Below are 23,193 nucleotides of genomic sequence, written 5' to 3'. Positions count from 1 at the left end.
TTAGAAGCTGGCTACGCGGTACGCGGTACGCGGAAAGAGTTAAAGTCAAGATGGCAAAGTATCTTAAGTAGCTCAAATATTAGGTTTTATCAACGGAGTTGATAATGTAAATTGGCCACCGTACAGAGATTGTAAAAGCTGACGTTTCGAGCGTTAGCCCTTCGTCAGAACGAAAATGAGGGCTAACGCTCGAAACGTCAGCTTTTAGAATCTCTGTACGGTGGCAAATGTACATTATCAACTCCGTTGATAAAACCTAATATTTGTATACTACTTCCCCACCGACGCAGCACCACAGTTTCTTTAGAAGCTACCCCTTCATTCATATCTTAAGTAGCTCGCTACGCGGTACGCGGTACGTGGAAAATGAAAATTCTAGTGTACCCTAACCCTAACTGAACCGTAAAATGAAAGCTAAAATTTCAAACGAGTGCTATATTCTTCACACGGTCTCCGTAAAAAGAGTAGTTAACCGAACCGTAAAACGAAAGCTAAAATTTTAAACGAGTGCTTAGGCCTAATCACTGAAACGTCAGTGCTTAGGCTTACAGTAAACGAGTGCTATATTCTTCTCAAGGTTTCGGAAAAAGTCTAGTTAACCGAACCGTAAAATGAAAGCTAAAATTTTAAGAGTGCTTAGGCCTAATCACTGAAACAAGTGCTTAGGCTTAATCAGTAAGCGAGTGCTATATTCATCACTCTTTCCCTCGTACATGTCACATTATGAATCAGTATTTTTACGAGGACCAGAAGTTGCATCTAGTTTGCTAATTACGGATGCATTACGAATTTACCAGTGGTTACCTCTCCAGCATTCCAATTTGGCTTTTTCGATGTTTGTTGCAGGGTAGTTTTTACTGCCTCTTTCATTTGGTCCAGCGTTGTAAAACCTTTGCATGAGATGTCAAGCGCTTTCATTACTTCAACCAATTCTGAGATGTCGTCGATCTCGTCAATTTCTCTGTGTGTACCACTCGCCATTTCGCATTAGTGAACAAATGCAAGTATTCTTTTGAGGGCAACTCTTGGGTTAAATCAGTCTTAAATGCAAAGTGCAGAAGATTTCAAAAGACGATGACAAAGGGAGTGCCGTTTTCACGACACAATACCCCGGATGTCTATTTGTATGGCGCTTTAATGGTTCAAAATTCAACCATGCAAATTTACCAAAACTTCTATCCACCAAGGCTTGAATTCATCTAATACTCCAGTCGATTAAATTTATCGAAACCTGAAATTCATTATAACGTTGAATTCATCGAACTGCTAAATTCATTGAATAATCTATTGAATTTATCGAAACCTGAAATTCATCAAAACGATTAATTCATCGAACTGTTGAATTCATCTCATAATTAAATTGATGAAAACGCTAAATTCATCGAACTGTTGAATTCATCGAGATCTTAAATTCATCAAAATGCTGGTTTCCTCTTATTCCCTGCATACGAATAACTCAACGACTCAGACAACTATATTCTGGTTAAACAGAAACCTGACAGCTGGCATGTGATTACAAGCGATAAAACTTGATATGCCCTGGCTGCTAAGGCCATGACGCCAGTTCTGTTTAATGAAATACTGCCACAAAGGAAATTGTTTTGTCTGCAAGAAAATAGCGCCTGCTGCCAGCTAGGAAAAGCCCCTCTTTCGATTCTGGGGAAAACCTGGTCCCTCCCGCATACAGATTTAGGCGTGGACAAATCTTGAGGGAGTAAGGCGTTAAATTAATGTCAAAACCATTTAAACAAGCTGAATTCGCAGATAATACCGCTACTAAAACGTCGAGGGATAAAATTTTTGTACACCGACGAGTGGTCAGCATAGAATAACCCGCCTCTCAAAATCCCGCTGTTAAACATATACTGACGTGATCACTACCATAGAAACCCCTAAAGAACTTCGTCAGCAATGAAAAACACACAAACACCATAGCAGCTCCTACCATATTAGGCGAACCGTGAAAACAACAGTTTGAGTGTATTCTTTGAACCGCATGAAACAATAAGTTTCCCTATTCCCTGCATGCAAATAACTCAACGACTCAGACAACTACATTTTGGTTAAATGGGAAGCTGACTACTCTCGTGCGATTACTTGAGTACAAAGAGCGGAAAACAGCAAAACGACGTCGAATTTATGTAACAGACTACAACCCTAAAGACCTTGAAACAAACAAACGGGTTTCCAGAGAATCTTCAGCATAACGGTCTTTTGTATTGTCGGATTTCCATCGAACGTGGCGCTTCCAAGAGCGGTCGGAGACATTAGCATTGGCCGCTGCAAACTTATTTTGCTGTTGCTTAGCGCAAATTCCTTGAGCAAACCGATAATAGATTCCTTATATCTTGCATAAATTTACGGTTTTATCTTGAGGAAGCCGAAATCATATGCTTGTCTTAACTATAGGTTTAAAATACGTAATCGAGGTTCGAAGGTAGCATTGCGATACCTGCTATCTGAATATACCTCTCCAGGTTAGCTAGTGGGCAGGTCACATTGCTAGCAGCGAATTTAACTATCTCACCTTGTTGTTTCTGTAGCGAACTGCTTGGGCATAAAATAAATATGGGTTGCTTGCTTGTCGATTAAGGTCCAGTTAAAAGTTCAAACAACGAAGTACCACGCGAAGAAACTGTATTTCCCACTTGAATTCACTGCAGACGTAGATCCGCGCTTCATAGAAAAGCGCTCGAAATGAAGGTATTCTGCTGTTTTTTATTTCCCTGACAAAATTGTTCTAATTTTTCTCTCGAGCGTAAAAATAACTCAACAATACTTGCCCATGTATGGAAGTAGACGCTCCAAATTCCCGGAACAACAACAAAGGCCCGCAATGTAAAGTGGGTGAGTAAGGTTCTTTAACTCCTGCAGCGGATAGATGTGTGCTAGATTAGATTGGCTTGTCGTTATAAATGGTCTAGTCCAAGGGGCCCAGTCGAAACCAGTAGGCACGGTTTCTAGCTTTATTAATAAAGGGAAAAATTACTGAGCGCTGATTGGCTGAGACAGAGGGTATTTTTTCTTAATCGAGGGCATTTTTGGTAATCAAAAGAGGGCTTGATTACCTGTCAATGATTGGTTGATCCGTTGCATAGCAACCGTATTCCTTCGTATAAATTTTGCCCTTTATTGATAAACAAGTAATCGCATGAGTCCTCGTACTATTAAGGATTAATTGCACTTGTGTTTTGGAAACTTTCCAAATTGCCCTTGTCGCTCCGCGACTCGGGCAATTTTGGAAAATTTCCAAAACACTCGTGCAATTAATCCTTAATAGTACTCGGTCTCATGTGATTACCTACACTTAGTAGCCCGAGCGCGAGCGTCGGCCGGTTTTCGTTGGGCCTCCTTCTCGGCTTTCTCAATCTTTTAAGTGTCGTCGTTGTTTTCCGCTAACGCATTGTCAATATACTCACCTACGGTTGGCACCCGTACTCTTGACAGGCGTCTTGTTTGTTGCCTTGCATGGCTTCTTTTGCTTCGGATATGGCCTCCTTCACTGTTCGTTGTGTTTAAACTGTTGCTCGTGTCCTTTTGTTTTTTGACTGACCAAGGCTCGGTAAATTTCATAAGCTTAATTTTGCATATTTGTGCTTCACGGGCGAACTCAGAGATGCTCTCAAGCTCTCGTTTTGTGGTGTCCAGCTTGCTGTCCATTACGCTCACGAGTTTCTACATCAACGATGTTTGCTTTCTCTCTGTTTCTTGCTGTACTTTCGAATCCGCAACCAAATGTTCAGACACTTGTAGTTGCCAAACTAATTAGAAAGCAGAGTATTTCGCAGCGAGAAAAAAATACGCGAAAGTAAGGTGATATCGTATTCGCAAAACGTCGAGGGATAAAGGGCGTCCTATAGCGTCAGGGGTCCCCTATCGTTATGGCACATTGATGTCAACCAAAAAACTGTTTTCAATACATTGAGTAAATCAGTTTCCCTCGCCATTTACATTAGTTGAATGTCCTAAGTTCAGAAGCAAGGTAATGAGATACTTTACAGATCGTAAGTGAAACATATTTTGCCTTTCGCTAAGTTGTGGAACAGCTTACCTAATATACTCAAGTCTAGCCAGGATCTCTTGTGGTTTAGAGTCCATCTTTACGAACACTTTAGAGGTCTACTACAAATTTACAGTCTTTTTTTTTCTTTTTTTTTTTCTTTTTTTTTTTTTTTTTCTTTTTTTCCTTTTTAATCTATTGTGTAATTATTTCATCCTACTATGTAAATCTTATACTTTTTTGAGCCTAGGGGATACGTTGCAATTGGGGTTCCGCCCTGTTCGTCTCTCCGGTCACGTCATACTACTATTATGATAATGTATGTATTTTGTGGTGACAAATCTCAATAAACTAAACTAAACTATTATTATGCAGAGATGCCAGCCTCTACTCTGGATATCTCAAAGCTGAAGATTTTTCCTTTGAGCTCCCTCTGAGCACACCCCCTTAAAAAATTCCGGCAATATCAGCCCCCATACTCACTAAGAATAACTTGGATCCATCTTTCAGCGACCTTTATATCCAAGCGGAGTGTTGGTACAAAGAAGAAATCGCGTTTTGATTTGCCACAAATACCTACAATACGTACATATATGAAGCCAGAAAACCGGTTTTTTTGTCATAGCTTAATGGTTTGCATTCTTGGAAAATATGGAGTTAAATTCCAAGTTTTTTGCAATGAACCAATCAAAGTTTACGTCTATCTGCGAGATTTGGTGAACCGTATGGTCAGTTTCTGGGAGAGTTCAAAAGCCAACAAGATGCTTCTTTATGCGTTTACTTGGAATACCATGTGGCGCAGAAATAGTGTACTACATTACAGAAGAGGTAGCTTTTAATTTGAGTGACATTCAAATTTGCCAAGTACGGAACAAAACAAGTAATTTAAAAAACTTTTCTGCAGTCAGTTGAAGTGTGGATGGCCCTTCATAACAACGGATAATGGACTGGTGAACATCGTTTAACGTTTACAAATTAAAAAAAAAACGGTGAATGTTAGACATCCAGTTGAATAAACAGACAAATAAATAAAACTAGTACTGGACATTAACCTGAAACTATAGGGGTAGGTTATTTCGTTCTGGAACACGTTGTTGGATCAGAAATGACGTGGATCTACGGGATGCAGCGTTATGTCTATTTAAGGTGATTCCATGGTTTGCATTGCGCAACCCTACTGCGCATAATTTCTTGTATCATTGGTACACGCAGGCTAGGAGCGCGGGCACATTGATAAAAAGGCGGGTTTACATTGCACAACCCTACTGCGCATAATCTCTTGTACCATTGGTGCACGCAGGCTAGGAGCGCGGGCACATTGATAAAAAGGCGGGTTTGCATTGCACAACCCTACTGCGCATAATCTCTTGTACAATTGGTGCACGCAGGCTAGGAGCGCGGGCACATTGATAAAAAGGCGGGTTTTCATTGACGCTAAGCCTAATCCAGCAAGGAATGACTATTTTCTCATGAACTAGTACGGTGACCCCCATTTTTTATTTCTGATCACATATTTGCTAAGAACGGTGTTTTCAAGTACTCACAAATGCATTTTATAACATTTTTCAGGTACGTACTTGAATTAACCAAAGAATAACACCACGCTCTGCGTGATACGTTGGATTACATTTATAAAATCAAGCTAAATTTGTCCAACATTGGGGGAGGGGGTGAGCAGCAATTGTCAAAGTAGCTCAAATAGCCGTATTCGTCAGCGTCGTACCATGGAAACAAGCACGGTGACCAATACCTATATTGACACTCTTAAGAGGGATACTGGAGCATTCGAAGCAAGTTAGATTACTGCACTGATGGCTAATAATAGGCTGTGGAATGAACTAGTACTTGCGGCCTTTGCCATCACTTAGAACATGGGCTTTGAGTTTCTGAATCAGCAAACGAAATAAATTGTGTCACATTGAAGCTTCAACACAGTCAACACAGCACCCATCGCTTTGGTTACCCCCCTGCATGTTATAAATTCGGATTTTCATCGAATTTTGTAATACTCGAGGCTGTTTGAAGCCTCCCGCTAAAGCAGAAATCTTCTCCTTGACGCCTATATTTATTTGTTATCGTTGCAGTTGTTTCCTCACAGACGGAGGTCAATGTATTGCTCCAAGGGTTATAGTGCATTGTTTTTATCCAATGAAATCATTGCCTTCTAATTCTATTGCCCATTTGCTGCACAGAGAACTAAATACTGCCCAGATTATAACTCGGATACGTTTCAGATATTCCGAGCAATAAGGGTTCCTTGCTAGCCAGCTTATCATTCAGTTGAATATGATGGAAAGACAAAACTCAACATCACGACACCTTTCTCCTAGGGAATTTGCATGCAGAGGAGACTTTTTCAACATGACGGAAAATACCACACATGCTTTCTTATCATGATGTTCAAAAGGTGGATAACGCTATCCACCGGATAAATCGCTATCCAGCGGATAAACACTAGGAAAACCAATTGACTTATCCAGTGGATAGCGCTATCCACCCTTCGAACAACTGGGGCCTGGTTTCAAAAAACCAACCGCACTATAATCCAATTTTCCAAAGAACATCAAGTGTTTATACTGAGTATAAAACGTGTAGGAAAAGGGAGTAAATTTATCATTCCAAATAAGTGGCAAAAAAATGCCAATTACTGAAGTATTCCTGAATAATTATTTGTGAAAGCGGATTCTAAGTCTGCCGAAAAGAAAACTGACAGGCTGAGGTCAAGTCATGATGGAAAATTTGGCTGCTTTGTTCTATTCGTTCTTCAGCTAAGCATGCCGATATTCTATGCTAGTCGTTTCCGTGCAACAGAGGCTATTGAATATCCTGGTGGTGCTGTTATTGACTACATTAGCACAGTTTGATTCAGTTGGTATCTTCTGTTTGTCTTCACTGAAGAGTTTTAAAGAGAAGGTCGAAAGTAGAAATTCAGAGAAAATAGTAACAACAGAATACAGTAACTACTTTGGTCACTAAGAGACGTTTCCTACAAGTTGTAATAGCATTCATTGCCAACAGCTTTTTGCTTATATACACCCTCCAAAACAATTTTAAAAAAAACCAACAAGCGAAGGTGCAACTTTCCCGGCGTTCCGGGTCAGTGAAACATTTAGAGTTGCCGATAATCATAGATGAAAACAAAATATCGCACCTCTGAAGTCGGCGCAATTTGTAGGTAGGAGCACATGATGGATTACGTCCTTGAGCCAATTACGGAAAAATGTAAAAGTAGGCTAATTATGTAAGTGTTTTCACAAAAGGCAACTTTCCGTCGTCAATTTTGTTTTACGGTCAAGGTGTGGTAATTAAGTAAGGAAAGGTCTGGAGTGTGAGGGACTATTTAAATAATACATGGTTGTTTTACGACTCTGGAAACGTACAATAATCTGAATAATGTCAGGACTCAGTGCTTTGTGGGAAAGTGGCCAATATTAAGGGTGTAGTAAACACGATTAAAAAGCTACATACCACTTCCCAATTTAGCTTCGACTTCTTCTCGGGGACAGTGCAGCAGTTGATCGGTTTGGTACCGCCTTCCAGGTGCTGGATCACTGTAAGAATGGGGTATTTAATCAAAGACAACGACTACGGCAACGACAACGCCACAAAGCAAAGTTAAAAAAGGTTAAAGGAAAAATACTCGTGCTGCACGTGCAGCACGAATTTCCGTGCACGCTTTGTCGTACTCAACAAAACAACGTTAAATCACCAAATTTTAGCTTTTTTACTTTAAAACCGTTCGTACCCATCCAGTTACGGGATAGTTCGCCCGAATTGTACAAGGTGAACAAGACGGAATATAATCGCGAAATGCTTGCGATAGCGCTAAGTTATATTTTGGAGTGACGTTTTTGTTGAATTTAGCGTTGCCCTTGCATATTAAACCTCCTAGTGCCAAACAAAGACAGTTTTATTCGATAGAGAAACTTAATAATCTGTCATAAATCATGAACAAGTCACCGTCACCTCTTTAACCGATTGAACAGGTCTGAGAATAACCGAGCATCATGCAGTTCATCAATCACTGCAAAGACTGCTAGCAAAATGTTTGTGTCCCTTAGCTTAAAACGGTTAAAACGAGCTCGAATTTGCTGCAGAGACTTGATTCTTTTCTATTGCAGAGTTAACAGATCAGTCCTTGAATATCCTTGTGAGCTACTGTTCCGCAGCTGTCTTCTAGAGCGTATCCAAAGGCGCGCTTTACGCACAGTTTTCCCTCAACTAACTGAGGGGCAGGAACTCTCTGAGGCTGGAAACCCCACCCTTTACGAGAGGCAAGAGGCTCTGTCCCAGAAACTGTTTAATTAATGATATCAAGAGGGTCCGTTGCCACAAGCTTTATGTCCCATTCTTTTCTTTTGTATTTTATTTTATGTCCCATTCTGCCACAAGAACCGTTTTAAGAACTCTTTTATTATCAGTCACAGCCTTAAAGAAGTTACAAACTTCCAATTAGAATCAATATAACTTACCGTTTTTAATAGTTTTTATAAGTCTGTTTTTTAAATATCTGTATATGTAGTCTTTTGAAATATGTTTCAGTATTTGTAAATTTTTAACGCGTAATTCAGTCACTTCACTGACAATTGTTTTTCTTCTTTTTCTTCTTAATTCAAACAATTGCCTTTCCTTTGTGACCTCATAATCGCAATACAATACAGGCTCGCACGCACTGTTTAAAGGAAACTCGTCTTGGTTTAGTTCGCCTATTCCGTATTGTTTACTTATTCTTTGACGCATCGATAAATATTGAATAGTTTACACTGAATGTTTACCCTTGACTGTCATTCTGTAACTTCTATGATTTGTTCCTTGCATCTGTAGTTACCATAACATAAACATGTTCGTTAATTCTTCAAGTGCATAAATTACAGGTAGATGCTGTTCTACTCTAACATAATCAGTTACTACTAAACGTACTTTCTTTGAACGCACTTGAAGAGGAGATTTTAGGGGACACTTTTTGACATTAATTGTCTTTATTCTTAGGCGATGTTAAAGAAGGGGCATGCATCTGACTACGTGCATTTCTGCACATATCTGACTTTCTTGTTTTATATTGTGCAATTATCAGACGACTTTTCTTACAGATAGTATCCTGCTATAGATGGTTTTCATGTTACGTCATCGCCGCTATGTTGGCATATAGCGGAAGAAGGCAATAGATCTCTCAATAGCTCCTTTTGTTAGTCCACCAGCAATTGTACATTTCATCATTGTCATCTGTGTCTCTTGAGGTTGGTTGCAAACCATGTCCATATTGTCGCTAAGGAAAACTCTAAACAAAGATCTCCTAATAAAGGGGCAGGTCTAAAACACAGTTCCACAGGTCAGGACTAGAAGTCCATGCTCCACTGATCTAAAACTGTTCTAAAACTGTTCTAAACGTTTCCCCTAGATCTGAAACAACATTTTGTATAGTGATTAGGGCTGGGAGTCTCTTTTGGTGTTGTTTATTTATCTGTGGCACGGGAGTAACCTGTACACCGACTTGTGGCCTGTGTTTTAGAGCCGCCGCCTATAGAGAGTCTGGGACCTTGAAAACTTGTCAAAGGATTGGTTTTCCAAAACAAGCGGTTGCCAGTTTCACAAATAGGTTTTCGGGACCGAAAAGTTCTCGGGACTTTCGAGAAATGGGCCCAAGGAATTGATATGGTCGACTGTGAGTGTCCTGGAGCGAACTGTACTTGAACTCAGGTTGAACTTCAGAGACAGTAGTATTGTAAGAAAATTTTCACATTAAGAACGATCCTTCACAACCAAGAATGATCCGTCAGAAAATCTTACCCATGGTGCTCTGCTGGCGCGCTTCGCACGCCTCAGCTCCGCTATTAAACAAAGGTTTTTTTCTGGACATGTCTGCAATTCAATTTTCATTAAGGAAAAAAAAGGCATCGGTGTCTCTGCTTCGAGGTGCATGCAAGAGAGGATCAACCTCTTTGGGTGCATGACAATAATAATTTCCAAAATGGTAAAAAAAAAACAGTTTTACAGCAAGAACCGGTTTGCGAAAAAAAGGAATGTCTTTAGCTGCCAATACTAAATATACATGAACATTTGTTAAATGGGTGCCATCAGTCACAATCACACTCCTTTTTTATAAGAATGTTTTTTATAAGAATGTAAAATCTCTGTCTCTGAGGCTGAACGTTGTTATCTATTTTTGATGTTCTTAAATTTACACTAAGACTGTGTTTCACATGATGACTTTGATGGTGTTGAAGTTATTTTGGAACGATTTATAAATAAGAACTGCTCAATAGTCCAAACCGAGTTGTGTATCCCTTAAGTATCTGGGTTAATTTACATTTATTTTTCTGTATTTATGCTTTCGTTTAAAATACAAATGAGGAAAGTAAAAATGTTTTTAATCCACTCTCAGCCTAAGGAATGTTCTTAATTCGTTCTTAAAATTTTGGTTAATCTCTGCCTCAACTTTCTTATAAAAAAATAGGAGTGCACCCAAAAGTAAACAAGAAAAGTATATAGTAAGACCCGGTTTGCGAAAAAAAAAGGAGCGTCTCACTGTCAATTAAATAGTCATAAACATTTGGTAAATGGGTGCCATCATTCACAATTATTTAAGGCACGTTTTAGAAAATAAACAAGGTGTTTTATAAGAAGACCCCCGTTACACCTACACCTTTTGCGTTTTTCTTCTTTTCTTTTCCTTCTTTTCCTTTTTTTTTCTCTTTTCTTGTGTTATATCATAATTTACATTGTATATTACAAGAGGAGTACCCAATAAAGCTGTGTGGGGAAAAAAATTTTTTTTTTTTCGTTTTTAACCCTTCAACTTTTAGGAGTGATCAGTATGTAAATTCTCCTCATAATTTAAAACACTGTCCGCTAAACAAGTACTGAGAATGAAGATTATTATAGCTAAGGCATATTGTCTTGATATAATACCAAATTGTCATGACTAGGAAACAAGGAAATCTACGGTGCCAGTTTGGAAAATAAACCTTTAGACCACTGGAGGGTTAACGTAAAGGAAAGGAAAGAAACTTTATTTAAGTGTCTAGTTGCTCTAGCGCTGAAGCACTAATTGGGGACACTGTAAATTGAAATTAACAATTAACACAACTCAAGTCAAATGTTGGTTTTTTGGGGAGAGGGGAAACCGGAGTATTCGGAGAAAACCTCTCGGTGCAGAGTAGAGAACCAACAAACTCAACCCACATATGACACCGAGTCTAGGAATCGAACCCGGGCCACATTGGTGGCAGGCGAGTGCTCTCACCACTGCGCCATCCCTGCACCCTGTATTTGAAGGAACTTTCATCATAGCGGAGCTCAGGGGCGTGAAGTGCTCCAGTGGAGCACCGTGGATAAGATTTTTTAGGAAATCTATCGATATGAGAAATTTGGGTTATGACGTCAGCGTACGCCCGTCCGCCCGTACAGATTGTCGGGGTGGAATTGGGGAGGCAAGACAGCATCTGGGGACGGGACTGTTCGGGCAATTTTTGGTTGTAATAATAATAATAATAATAATAATAATAATAATAATTATTATTATAATAATAATTATTATTATAATAATAATAATCAATAAGCACAACATGGCGGCCGTTTACAGAGTACATCTTTGATATTAGACAACCCATGTTATGGTCAATTGACACCTGTCAAGATAAGGTATTAGGTTTAGTATCACGAGACTATTGCCGGTTTTCACTGTCACACCATCATCAAAACCATTAAGCAAATTAAGTCAAGAATCAAAGAGATCAAAAAAAGATGAATATTCAAACAGACTCACAAAGGTTCAGGTCTGTGCGATGTATCGTGCGGGAGACATTCGAAGAAATGTTTTTCTCAAATTTATAACGCTTTGTATGGAGACGTCATGTTTGTGTCCCTCTCTGGGGCACAAATATGGCGGCCGGAAGCTGACAAAAACATATATCATCGAGTTTTGCTAAAAAAAGGAAGTAGTCGTCTTCTGAGAGCTCAAAAATATCTATGTGAGTACTTATTCTCATACAAGGACTGTTCAGATTGCAAAATCTCAGCGGACAAGTCACTTTTTTAACCTACGTGATAGCATTCGTGACCGCAATTTTAACATCGTGTCACGCAAAAGCTTAGAAAATCAACCTTGCCTTATCACAAGACGATAAACCCCACCACACTGAAAATTTGTGAAACGACAAGTCTTCAGCTGTTCTAATAACTAACTAAACTAAAATCTGAAAAGGATTGATAATTCCTTATTTTTTACTTTTGATGACGTCGCATGAAAACCAAGAATATCCGGGGCCCAAGTTTAGAGCTCATCGAGGTCAACTAGTTTTTTTTTTAAGTTGACCACTGAGCAAGTACTGGTTTTCGATTGGATCGCAGGCTCAAGCCAGGTTAACGTCTTGTAATCAGGACACCTAAATATAAGTGAGGCTTAATTTTTCGCGCGCTTTCTGTGGCTCGACGCGGCTACACGGCCATACTATGTAAACTAAAGCTCTTAACAGTCGACGCTTTTCGTGTTCAGGTGGAAAACGGTTTGGAAAATAAATTTTTTCCTGAATTTTTACCCGGTTTCAATCCAGGCTTGACATATGTAGCTGTGGTCGGGACCATACTGGTGGCTACGCGGATATTCAAGTGAGGCATCGAAGGGATATAAATCACTGTTTAAAGCTGGGTGTTTATTTTTAATTTGTTTGGAGCTGCTTTTTGCTTTGTATTTCAATTTTTGGCATATGCCTAGACGACCTAGGACAGAAGAGCAGAAACGAAAGGAGAGAGAAAGAGAACGAGAACGACAAAACAGTATACCAGTAATAGCGCAGTCAAACTTTTTTCACAAATTATTTTCTTGGACACTAAACCGTTAATTTTGCGGATGCGTTATTTCAAGTTGATGCGTACTTTTAAAAAGTGGTTTAATCGGTTTTTTTTCCTTTGTTCAGGAATGAAAATTTTTAATCCCGACTGGAATTAAATAACAATCACCTGTACTCTTATTGGAAAAAAGAAATAAAATAAAGAAATAGTTGATTGATTTGTTTGTTTATTTTTCTCTAAAATGCAAGCGAACAAGAGTTTTTTAACTCCGTTTGCCTAACTGTTTTTCGATGTGCCTCAACGGTGACAAGAAAAATTTTGCGGAATATTGGCCCTCGGTGGTTTTTGTGCGGACCTCTTGCGTCATTTCATCGGGCCAATGTTCCCCACTACGGCACTCGCGCTCAATTAGTGAGAGATCATTCTTTATTTCTTTTCTCGTTTTGTTCCCTTACTAAAATTTTCATTTTTATGTTTCCATCGGTGAGAAAAAAGTTTGGTATTTGTCGTTTGAAGGAAACAGGAAGAAATTCTGCTACATTAAATTTTCGAAGGATAACTTCCTCTTAAAATTAAAACAAAAAGAGTAATAAAAAAGGATAACCTGCCGATACGAGCACACAGCTGCCAAGTCCGTTACAGCATTCCCACACATATCACAAGATTACATAAATACATGGACCCCGTGAGCTACCAAGTCCGCTACAGCATTCGCACAAATAACACAAGATCACATAAATGTATGGAGAATTTAGTAATTATGTTGTTTTAGAACGTATTCCACTCTTGGAATGATTGGAATACCTTTTTTTGCCAATACAGGAAGAAAGAAATACAATATACTCGCTCTAGATCGGAAGAACCCAGATTATAGTCGAACTTAGTATACCACACAACTTAAGGGACATATTAAGAACGTTTCCAGGCTCATGAAATCGCAAAAAAAGGAAGAAGTTTTAGCTTCAGTCCCAAAATTGGACTTTTTTAGGGTATTGGAATAGTAGAAACTGTAGCCCTCAAAAAATCTTGCCTTGTGATTCTGTTCTTAGCTGGACATGTCAAGTAAAAGTAGTGAAAAATATTACACAAATGGATTAAGATTAGAGCAACTTTGTTTCACGGACCAATGTTTTGCAAGATTAAGACAAAGCTTCTCCTTATTGCAGCGAAGGAAACTGCTCATATGGGCAGTAAACAGTTCGATTGCCCAATCACATTATTGCATTTCAAATGACGTCAAAGCGAAATGCCGATCGCTTTCTAGAAAGTTCCATGGAGAGATTACATTGCTTGCAATCGCGTTCGCTAAGCCAATGAAAATTCGCGCTACTTTGTTTTTGTTGATTAAGCCAATTAAATGTTTTGCATTTTCCGTTTAAGTTCTGTTTTTACGTTTATTTTTCAAGGTCATATGAAAGTCGCTCTATTAATGAAAACAAATGTTTCGAAAACAGAATGATATTATCTTTTTTTTTTTTTTTTTTTTTTGTGGCGTGCACTTCACATTAGCGATTATCTTTGAGTTCGTGACGTTAATGTCTTCTTTTACTGCAGTGTTTACAGAAAAGCTATTCTCATCAGTATTCGGATTCTGTCCTTTCTTTACTAGCATTGATTATTTATAATTTCAAAAAATTGACTCTGTAAAGGCAGTATTAATAATTTACGGGTGAATTAATAATTTATAAAACAAACTTTGTCCAAATATGTCTGCAGTTTTTATTTAAAATATATATATCACCGGTCTATGCTGGAAGATCCATAATGATATTATTTTACGAAATGGAAAAAGAACTTTATATAGCAAGACCCACAGTCTCAGTCACAAATGTTGTAACGCCGACGGAAATTTTTCCCTCCTCCCCTTTCAATGTTGATGTTTATGGGTTCCAATGCAAGAACTTTCCAGTAAACGCAACATTAGAACGACAAACGCAACATTGAAGGGAGGGAGGGAGGAGGAGTGCGTTATCAATAGCTTGGATGCGAGTTACGTGCTTTTCAAGAAAGTGTTACAACTATTTATGACCGAGGTTGTCTGAGTGTTGAATGACGCTTTTCAGATAAGAAAATGCGCCATTACTAATGTGTTCTGTAACGGTTGTTTTGTGGGACTTTCGCAATGAAACGAAGTTTAAGCACGTTTCTTTACTTATAAAATTGCTATAAAGAGTTGGTTTGTTGCTAAGAAGGAATAATATTCTACAGAATTACGAGAGAAAAGCGCTGCACTAGTGTAATGGCCTTTAAACACTGTATCGATAATGTGACACGGGCAAGAGCTTTTTACTTAAGCCGGGTTAAACGACTTGCTGTTCGTAAAGTTGCTGATTTATGTGGTATTTCAACAGCAAGTGTTGTAAGAATTTCCAAAGCAAATAGAAGCGCTCCCTCGCGTTTACGAAGTTCCTCGAAAAGAGGCCGTAAGTTCAAGCTAAGTGAACGACAAAGAAGGCACCTGATTCGCTGTCTCAGGGTCCTACGAAAAAGAGACGGGACTTTCACCTGTAAAAGATTAATGGAGGAGGCCGGAATTAAAGAAAGTGATGTTTCAACGAGGACAGTTACACGTTACCTAAATTCAGCAGGGTATTTTTATTTGCAGACAAGGAAGAAAGGACTTATGACCGAAGATGATCATAAGAAAAGAGTGGCTTTTGCTAAACTCATGCAGAGAAACTTCAGTGCGGATGTTTGGAAAAAAGAAATTGCGTTCTACTTGGACGGAACATCCATCGCATATAAGAGGAATCCTTTTGATCAAGCTATCGCACCTCAAGGACGAGTATGGAGAAAAAAAAGCGAGGGCCTTGCTCATGGATGCATTACGAAGGGTCGAAAGGAGGGAACTGGGGGCAAAGTCTTAAGGCTTATAGTCGCTATATCCTATGACAAGGGAGTAATTTGCTGTGAGCCTTATGAACACATGACAGGTAGCTACTTCGCCACATTCGTTGCTGAACACTTTGATCGATTGTTTGAGTTGGCTGGAAAAGGTGTCAGTCGCCTATGGATGCAGGGTGGAGATCCTTGTCAAAATTCTGCATTAGCAAAAGCGGCAATTGAGCGTGTAAATAGCACCGTCATCAAACTTCCACCACGAAGCGCAGACTTACATGTTATCGAAAACGTTTTTGCTATTGTTAATAGGCACCTTCGAAAACAAGCAAGGGATCGCAAAATAAGACGTGAAACGTTTGAAGAGTTTAAAGCTCGTGTAATAGATACGTTTTTCACCCTGCCGATAGTAACTGTAAATAGGTTGATAGACTCTATACCAAAAAGAATGACCAGTGTCATCAGAAAGAGGGGTGGCCGTATCAAGTATTAGTTAATACTCATTTTAAAGCTCTATAGCGGACAACTGTAATGTTTTTTTTTGTGTGTGTGCGTGTGTAAGTACAGTGTTACACCGGTGGGAAATGTAAAAAAGCTTGTTGCTGTTGTCATTTTCCGCGTTAAATAACGTTGCAACTACTAATTTCAACGATGTATCTCTACTTTTTACTAAACAATCAATTGTCTCTTTGTTTTACTTTGTATAATGTATTTAAAGCATAGCTCTTCAAAAGAAAGTTGATATTTACCGGTACTTTTTCTTAGATAAAGGACTGGAATCCATTGACGTGTATAAATTGCTTGTGTAAACAATCAACATCACCCTTGTGATCACGGTACACCATGATCATTTCTTGCAAAAGTACTTTAAATCTGTCTTATCTGCCTTTTTTTGTACTTGACAATAAGCACTAGAACACAACTTAACTATAGTGAGATTTTCAAGCAATTAGCAGTTTTTTGTCCTCAAAATTTCTACGGTACACCATGGTGATCCGTTGTCGGTAAATTAATTACAGTCTACTAAAATTATTTAGCAATGACGGATCACCATGGTGTACCGTAGCAAATAAGTCTAAGGAAGGCGCTGTTGTGATTTCTATTATTTCTGGTTACACATAGTAACTACTACAATAGTTTAGTACGATTAAACGTCCTAGTTTTTACCAAATACAACGCTAAAATGAAGAAAAAGGATGGTGATCCGTGATCGGTACACACTCACATGTAACCATAATTAAATTAACAAGAGGCAGAGTTTAGGCCTGGGGATAGACAAGTTCAGCAAAACAGCGTGGACAAGGTGGAACTTGCAGTTGTTCTGCCTCAGTAATCTGTGAGCTGAATGCAAACACTCGCCAACGAACACGCATCATTTCAGTCTCTCTTTCATCCAGCACACCAGCACGGACAAAGGAAATTTCCTCCTTGGCGGTACAAAAGATGGGCGTATCCCCTTTCAAGGAAAAATCACATCTGTAATGGGTCTTGGGTGCTGGCAGGTGAACCTCATGGCCTTCCAATAGCAATAGCAAATCATGCCATGGGATGATGTTGGCGGACCATCTGAAATCATTTAGAAATAAAACTTCCGCCTCTTCTGCACCTACCCATGCGAAGGTTGTGCTGGCCGGGTTGCAAAATGTGTTGTAAATGCTTGTAAGAGGATTTAAAAGAAAAGTTTTTCCACAATTAGACGGGCCTTTCAAATACAAGTTGCGGTATTTCCCTCTTCCCTTGTCAAGAAGATTTCTGATAGCCTCTGAAAATTCGTCCCCGGCTATGTTATTTCGCTCCAAAAGATTTCGCGCCATTTGCAACCAACGACGGTCACAACCTACAACGCATTCCTTTCCGAGCTGACTGTACAAAATCTCCGCTCTACTCTTTTCGCTGCGCTCCATCTTTCCTTCTGCTTCTTCTAATTCCCAACCTACACTGAGGGCCTCATCAACCGCCTTTGCTCCCCTATTCGCTATAAACTCCGCAAGGTCTGTTTTGCCTTCCCTTTTTTGATTATTTGCGTAGGCAAGAAGCTGCAACCGTGTGCGAATTCCCTTTTCAACGACAATTTGTGACACTTCAAAAATGCTCAGTCTTTTCCGCCCTTTTCTACTTTTTCCTTTACCACTGGCATTACCTTCCGAGGAGCTTTTCCGTGATAGAGCTCTACTAGCTGCAGACGTACATGGTTCCGAGAAGTTTGACAAGTCCGGATGACTTTCAGACTGTATGAAATGTGCATCCTCCTTAGTTGTGTAACGCCAGGCCGAGTAATAATTGCAATGTTTATCACTAAAATTTACTTTTACACGATGCCTTTCTTCTAAAAAATTGCGAATTTTTAGCCAACGACGTCTAGCACTTAACTTCACAGCCATGTGATAATGAATGCCACCATCCCTATGTCCTTCTTGGCTACACACCCATTGCACCACTTCGATACGACTTGAAGGATCAGCGTTTGAAAAACTGTCCAAAACAATTCTTGAAAATTCTTCCCGTGTAGGAACAATTTCAAGATCGGCTTGACTGTAAGTTATCAAATACACAAATCGTACTTGACGGGAATTCAGTGTTCGAAGTCGCACAGGCCTTTCCCCTAACCCACCTGCTGCCGCACTGCAACCACCGCAGTCTTCCGCCATAACATTAACTGATCGCCTCCTTTATCTGTATTCCGCTGGATGTACAAATTGACCTCGAACCTTTTCAAACACTCCTTTACAGCTACCGATCTACTTTTTTAATAGCAGTTTCCCTTTCTGATAGACGCATCATCTCTCAAAATATCATTGACTAATGTTGACTTTATTTAATTGCTTCTGCAAACACAGATAACAACAGTATTAACACACAAAAACCAGCCTTTCACCAAATAATTCTGTACATCTTTTTAAGTTTCCTCCAAGACCATTAATACTATTGCCCAAAGTGTATTTGGCGACAAATAGGTACCGTCTTCACATATCTTACAGCCCTACAACAATAATTTCACATTACACTGTCCACGGTCGTCACATCACGTCGCACACATGAAAACACTTAACAGTGACAAATACAGTCTCAGTCACAAATGTTGTAACGCCGACGGAAATTTTTCCCTCCTCCCCTTTCAATGTTGATGTTTATGGGTTCCAATGCAAGAACTTTCCAGTAAACGCAACATTAGAACGACAAACGCAACATTGAAGGGAGGGAGGGAGGAGGAGTGCGTTATCAATAGCTTGGATGCGAGTTACGTGCTTTTCAAGAAAGTGTTACAACTATTTATGACCGAGGTTGTCTGAGTGTTGAATGACGCTTTTCAGATAAGAAAATGCGCCATTACTAATGTGTTCTGTAACGGTTGTTTTGTGGGACTTTCGCAATGAAACGAAGTTTAAGCACGTTTCTTTACTTATAAAATTGCTATAAAGAGTTGGTTTGTTGCTAAGAAGGAATAATATTCTACAGAATTACGAGAGAAAAGCGCTGCACTAGTGTAATGGCCTTTAAACACTGTATCGATAATGTGACACGGGCAAGAGCTTTTTACTTAAGCCGGGTTAAACGACTTGCTGTTCGTAAAGTTGCTGATTTATGTGGTATTTCAACAGCAAGTGTTGTAAGAATTTCCAAAGCAAATAGAAGCGCTCCCTCGCGTTTACGAAGTTCCTCGAAAAGAGGCCGTAAGTTCAAGCTAAGTGAACGACAAAGAAGGCACCTGATTCGCTGTCTCAGGGTCCTACGAAAAAGAGACGGGACTTTCACCTGTAAAAGATTAATGGAGGAGGCCGGAATTAAAGAAAGTGATGTTTCAACGAGGACAGTTACACGTTACCTAAATTCAGCAGGGTATTTTTATTTGCAGACAAGGAAGAAAGGACTTATGACCGAAGATGATCATAAGAAAAGAGTGGCTTTTGCTAAACTCATGCAGAGAAACTTCAGTGCGGATGTTTGGAAAAAAGAAATTGCGTTCTACTTGGACGGAACATCCATCGCATATAAGAGGAATCCTTTTGATCAAGCTATCGCACCTCAAGGACGAGTATGGAGAAAAAAAAGCGAGGGCCTTGCTCATGGATGCATTACGAAGGGTCGAAAGGAGGGAACTGGGGGCAAAGTCTTAAGGCTTATAGTCGCTATATCCTATGACAAGGGAGTAATTTGCTGTGAGCCTTATGAACACATGACAGGTAGCTACTTCGCCACATTCGTTGCTGAACACTTTGATCGATTGTTTGAGTTGGCTGGAAAAGGTGTCAGTCGCCTATGGATGCAGGGTGGAGATCCTTGTCAAAATTCTGCATTAGCAAAAGCGGCAATTGAGCGTGTAAATAGCACCGTCATCAAACTTCCACCACGAAGCGCAGACTTACATGTTATCGAAAACGTTTTTGCTATTGTTAATAGGCACCTTCGAAAACAAGCAAGGGATCGCAAAATAAGACGTGAAACGTTTGAAGAGTTTAAAGCTCGTGTAATAGATACGTTTTTCACCCTGCCGATAGTAACTGTAAATAGGTTGATAGACTCTATACCAAAAAGAATGACCAGTGTCATCAGAAAGAGGGGTGGCCGTATCAAGTATTAGTTAATACTCATTTTAAAGCTCTATAGCGGACAACTGTAATGTTTTTTTTTGTGTGTGTGCGTGTGTAAGTACAGTGTTACACCGGTGGGAAATGTAAAAAAGCTTGTTGCTGTTGTCATTTTCCGCGTTAAATAACGTTGCAACTACTAATTTCAACGATGTATCTCTACTTTTTACTAAACAATCAATTGTCTCTTTGTTTTACTTTGTATAATGTATTTAAAGCATAGCTCTTCAAAAGAAAGTTGATATTTACCGGTACTTTTTCTTAGATAAAGGACTGGAATCCATTGACGTGTATAAATTGCTTGTGTAAACAATCAACATCACCCTTGTGATCACGGTACACCATGATCATTTCTTGCAAAAGTACTTTAAATCTGTCTTATCTGCCTTTTTTTGTACTTGACAATAAGCACTAGAACACAACTTAACTATAGTGAGATTTTCAAGCAATTAGCAGTTTTTTGTCCTCAAAATTTCTACGGTACACCATGGTGATCCGTTGTCGGTAAATTAATTACAGTCTACTAAAATTATTTAGCAATGACGGATCACCATGGTGTACCGTAGCAAATAAGTCTAAGGAAGGCGCTGTTGTGATTTCTATTATTTCTGGTTACACATAGTAACTACTACAATAGTTTAGTACGATTAAACGTCCTAGTTTTTACCAAATACAACGCTAAAATGAAGAAAAAGGATGGTGATCCGTGATCGGTACACACTCACATGTAACCATAATTAAATTAACAAGAGGCAGAGTTTAGGCCTGGGGATAGACAAGTTCAGCAAAACAGCGTGGACAAGGTGGAACTTGCAGTTGTTCTGCCTCAGTAATCTGTGAGCTGAATGCAAACACTCGCCAACGAACACGCATCATTTCAGTCTCTCTTTCATCCAGCACACCAGCACGGACAAAGGAAATTTCCTCCTTGGCGGTACAAAAGATGGGCGTATCCCCTTTCAAGGAAAAATCACATCTGTAATGGGTCTTGGGTGCTGGCAGGTGAACCTCATGGCCTTCCAATAGCAATAGCAAATCATGCCATGGGATGATGTTGGCGGACCATCTGAAATCATTTAGAAATAAAACTTCCGCCTCTTCTGCACCTACCCATGCGAAGGTTGTGCTGGCCGGGTTGCAAAATGTGTTGTAAATGCTTGTAAGAGGATTTAAAAGAAAAGTTTTTCCACAATTAGACGGGCCTTTCAAATACAAGTTGCGGTATTTCCCTCTTCCCTTGTCAAGAAGATTTCTGATAGCCTCTGAAAATTCGTCCCCGGCTATGTTATTTCGCTCCAAAAGATTTCGCGCCATTTGCAACCAACGACGGTCACAACCTACAACGCATTCCTTTCCGAGCTGACTGTACAAAATCTCCGCTCTACTCTTTTCGCTGCGCTCCATCTTTCCTTCTGCTTCTTCTAATTCCCAACCTACACTGAGGGCCTCATCAACCGCCTTTGCTCCCCTATTCGCTATAAACTCCGCAAGGTCTGTTTTGCCTTCCCTTTTTTGATTATTTGCGTAGGCAAGAAGCTGCAACCGTGTGCGAATTCCCTTTTCAACGACAATTTGTGACACTTCAAAAATGCTCAGTCTTTTCCGCCCTTTTCTACTTTTTCCTTTACCACTGGCATTACCTTCCGAGGAGCTTTTCCGTGATAGAGCTCTACTAGCTGCAGACGTACATGGTTCCGAGAAGTTTGACAAGTCCGGATGACTTTCAGACTGTATGAAATGTGCATCCTCCTTAGTTGTGTAACGCCAGGCCGAGTAATAATTGCAATGTTTATCACTAAAATTTACTTTTACACGATGCCTTTCTTCTAAAAAATTGCGAATTTTTAGCCAACGACGTCTAGCACTTAACTTCACAGCCATGTGATAATGAATGCCACCATCCCTATGTCCTTCTTGGCTACACACCCATTGCACCACTTCGATACGACTTGAAGGATCAGCGTTTGAAAAACTGTCCAAAACAATTCTTGAAAATTCTTCCCGTGTAGGAACAATTTCAAGATCGGCTTGACTGTAAGTTATCAAATACACAAATCGTACTTGACGGGAATTCAGTGTTCGAAGTCGCACAGGCCTTTCCCCTAACCCACCTGCTGCCGCACTGCAACCACCGCAGTCTTCCGCCATAACATTAACTGATCGCCTCCTTTATCTGTATTCCGCTGGATGTACAAATTGACCTCGAACCTTTTCAAACACTCCTTTACAGCTACCGATCTACTTTTTTAATAGCAGTTTCCCTTTCTGATAGACGCATCATCTCTCAAAATATCATTGACTAATGTTGACTTTATTTAATTGCTTCTGCAAACACAGATAACAACAGTATTAACACACAAAAACCAGCCTTTCACCAAATAATTCTGTACATCTTTTTAAGTTTCCTCCAAGACCATTAATACTATTGCCCAAAGTGTATTTGGCGACAAATAGGTACCGTCTTCACATATCTTACAGCCCTACAACAATAATTTCACATTACACTGTCCACGGTCGTCACATCACGTCGCACACATGAAAACACTTAACAGTGACAAATACAGTCTCAGTCACAAATGTTGTAACGCCGACGGAAATTTTTCCCTCCTCCCCTTTCAATGTTGATGTTTATGGGTTCCAATGCAAGAACTTTCCAGTAAACGCAACATTAGAACGACAAACGCAACATTGAAGGGAGGGAGGGAGGAGGAGTGCGTTATCAATAGCTTGGATGCGAGTTACGTGCTTTTCAAGAAAGTGTTACAACTATTTATGACCGAGGTTGTCTGAGTGTTGAATGACGCTTTTCAGATAAGAAAATGCGCCATTACTAATGTGTTCTGTAACGGTTGTTTTGTGGGACTTTCGCAATGAAACGAAGTTTAAGCACGTTTCTTTACTTATAAAATTGCTATAAAGAGTTGGTTTGTTGCTAAGAAGGAATAATATTCTACAGAATTACGAGAGAAAAGCGCTGCA

At 39.6% G+C, this 23,193-nt stretch overlaps 1 protein-coding gene across 1 annotated transcript in view; it reads right to left on the bottom strand.

Moving 5' to 3' along the window:
* The window catches only part of LOC138032481 (uncharacterized), a 30,790-nt gene extending 28,078 nt beyond the window's left edge, over window positions 1-2,712 (bottom strand). Inside the window, exons 1-2 of the mRNA XM_068880184.1 lie at window positions 2,528-2,712; window positions 805-1,040 (exon numbers count right to left, since the gene is read on the bottom strand). Coding sequence (XP_068736285.1) covers window positions 805-981 — 177 coding nt within the window. The 5' untranslated portion in view covers window positions 982-1,040; window positions 2,528-2,712. The remainder of the gene's footprint in view (window positions 1-804; window positions 1,041-2,527) is intronic.
* Window positions 2,713-23,193: the final 20,481 nt, after the last annotated feature.

Source organism: Montipora capricornis, chromosome 14 (assembly GCF_036669925.1).
Source record: "Montipora capricornis isolate CH-2021 chromosome 14, ASM3666992v2, whole genome shotgun sequence".
Lineage (NCBI taxonomy): Eukaryota > Metazoa > Cnidaria > Anthozoa > Scleractinia > Acroporidae > Montipora > Montipora capricornis.
The sequence above is the reverse complement of the archived record's forward strand: the minus strand, read 5'-3'. Positions and strand labels throughout refer to the sequence as shown.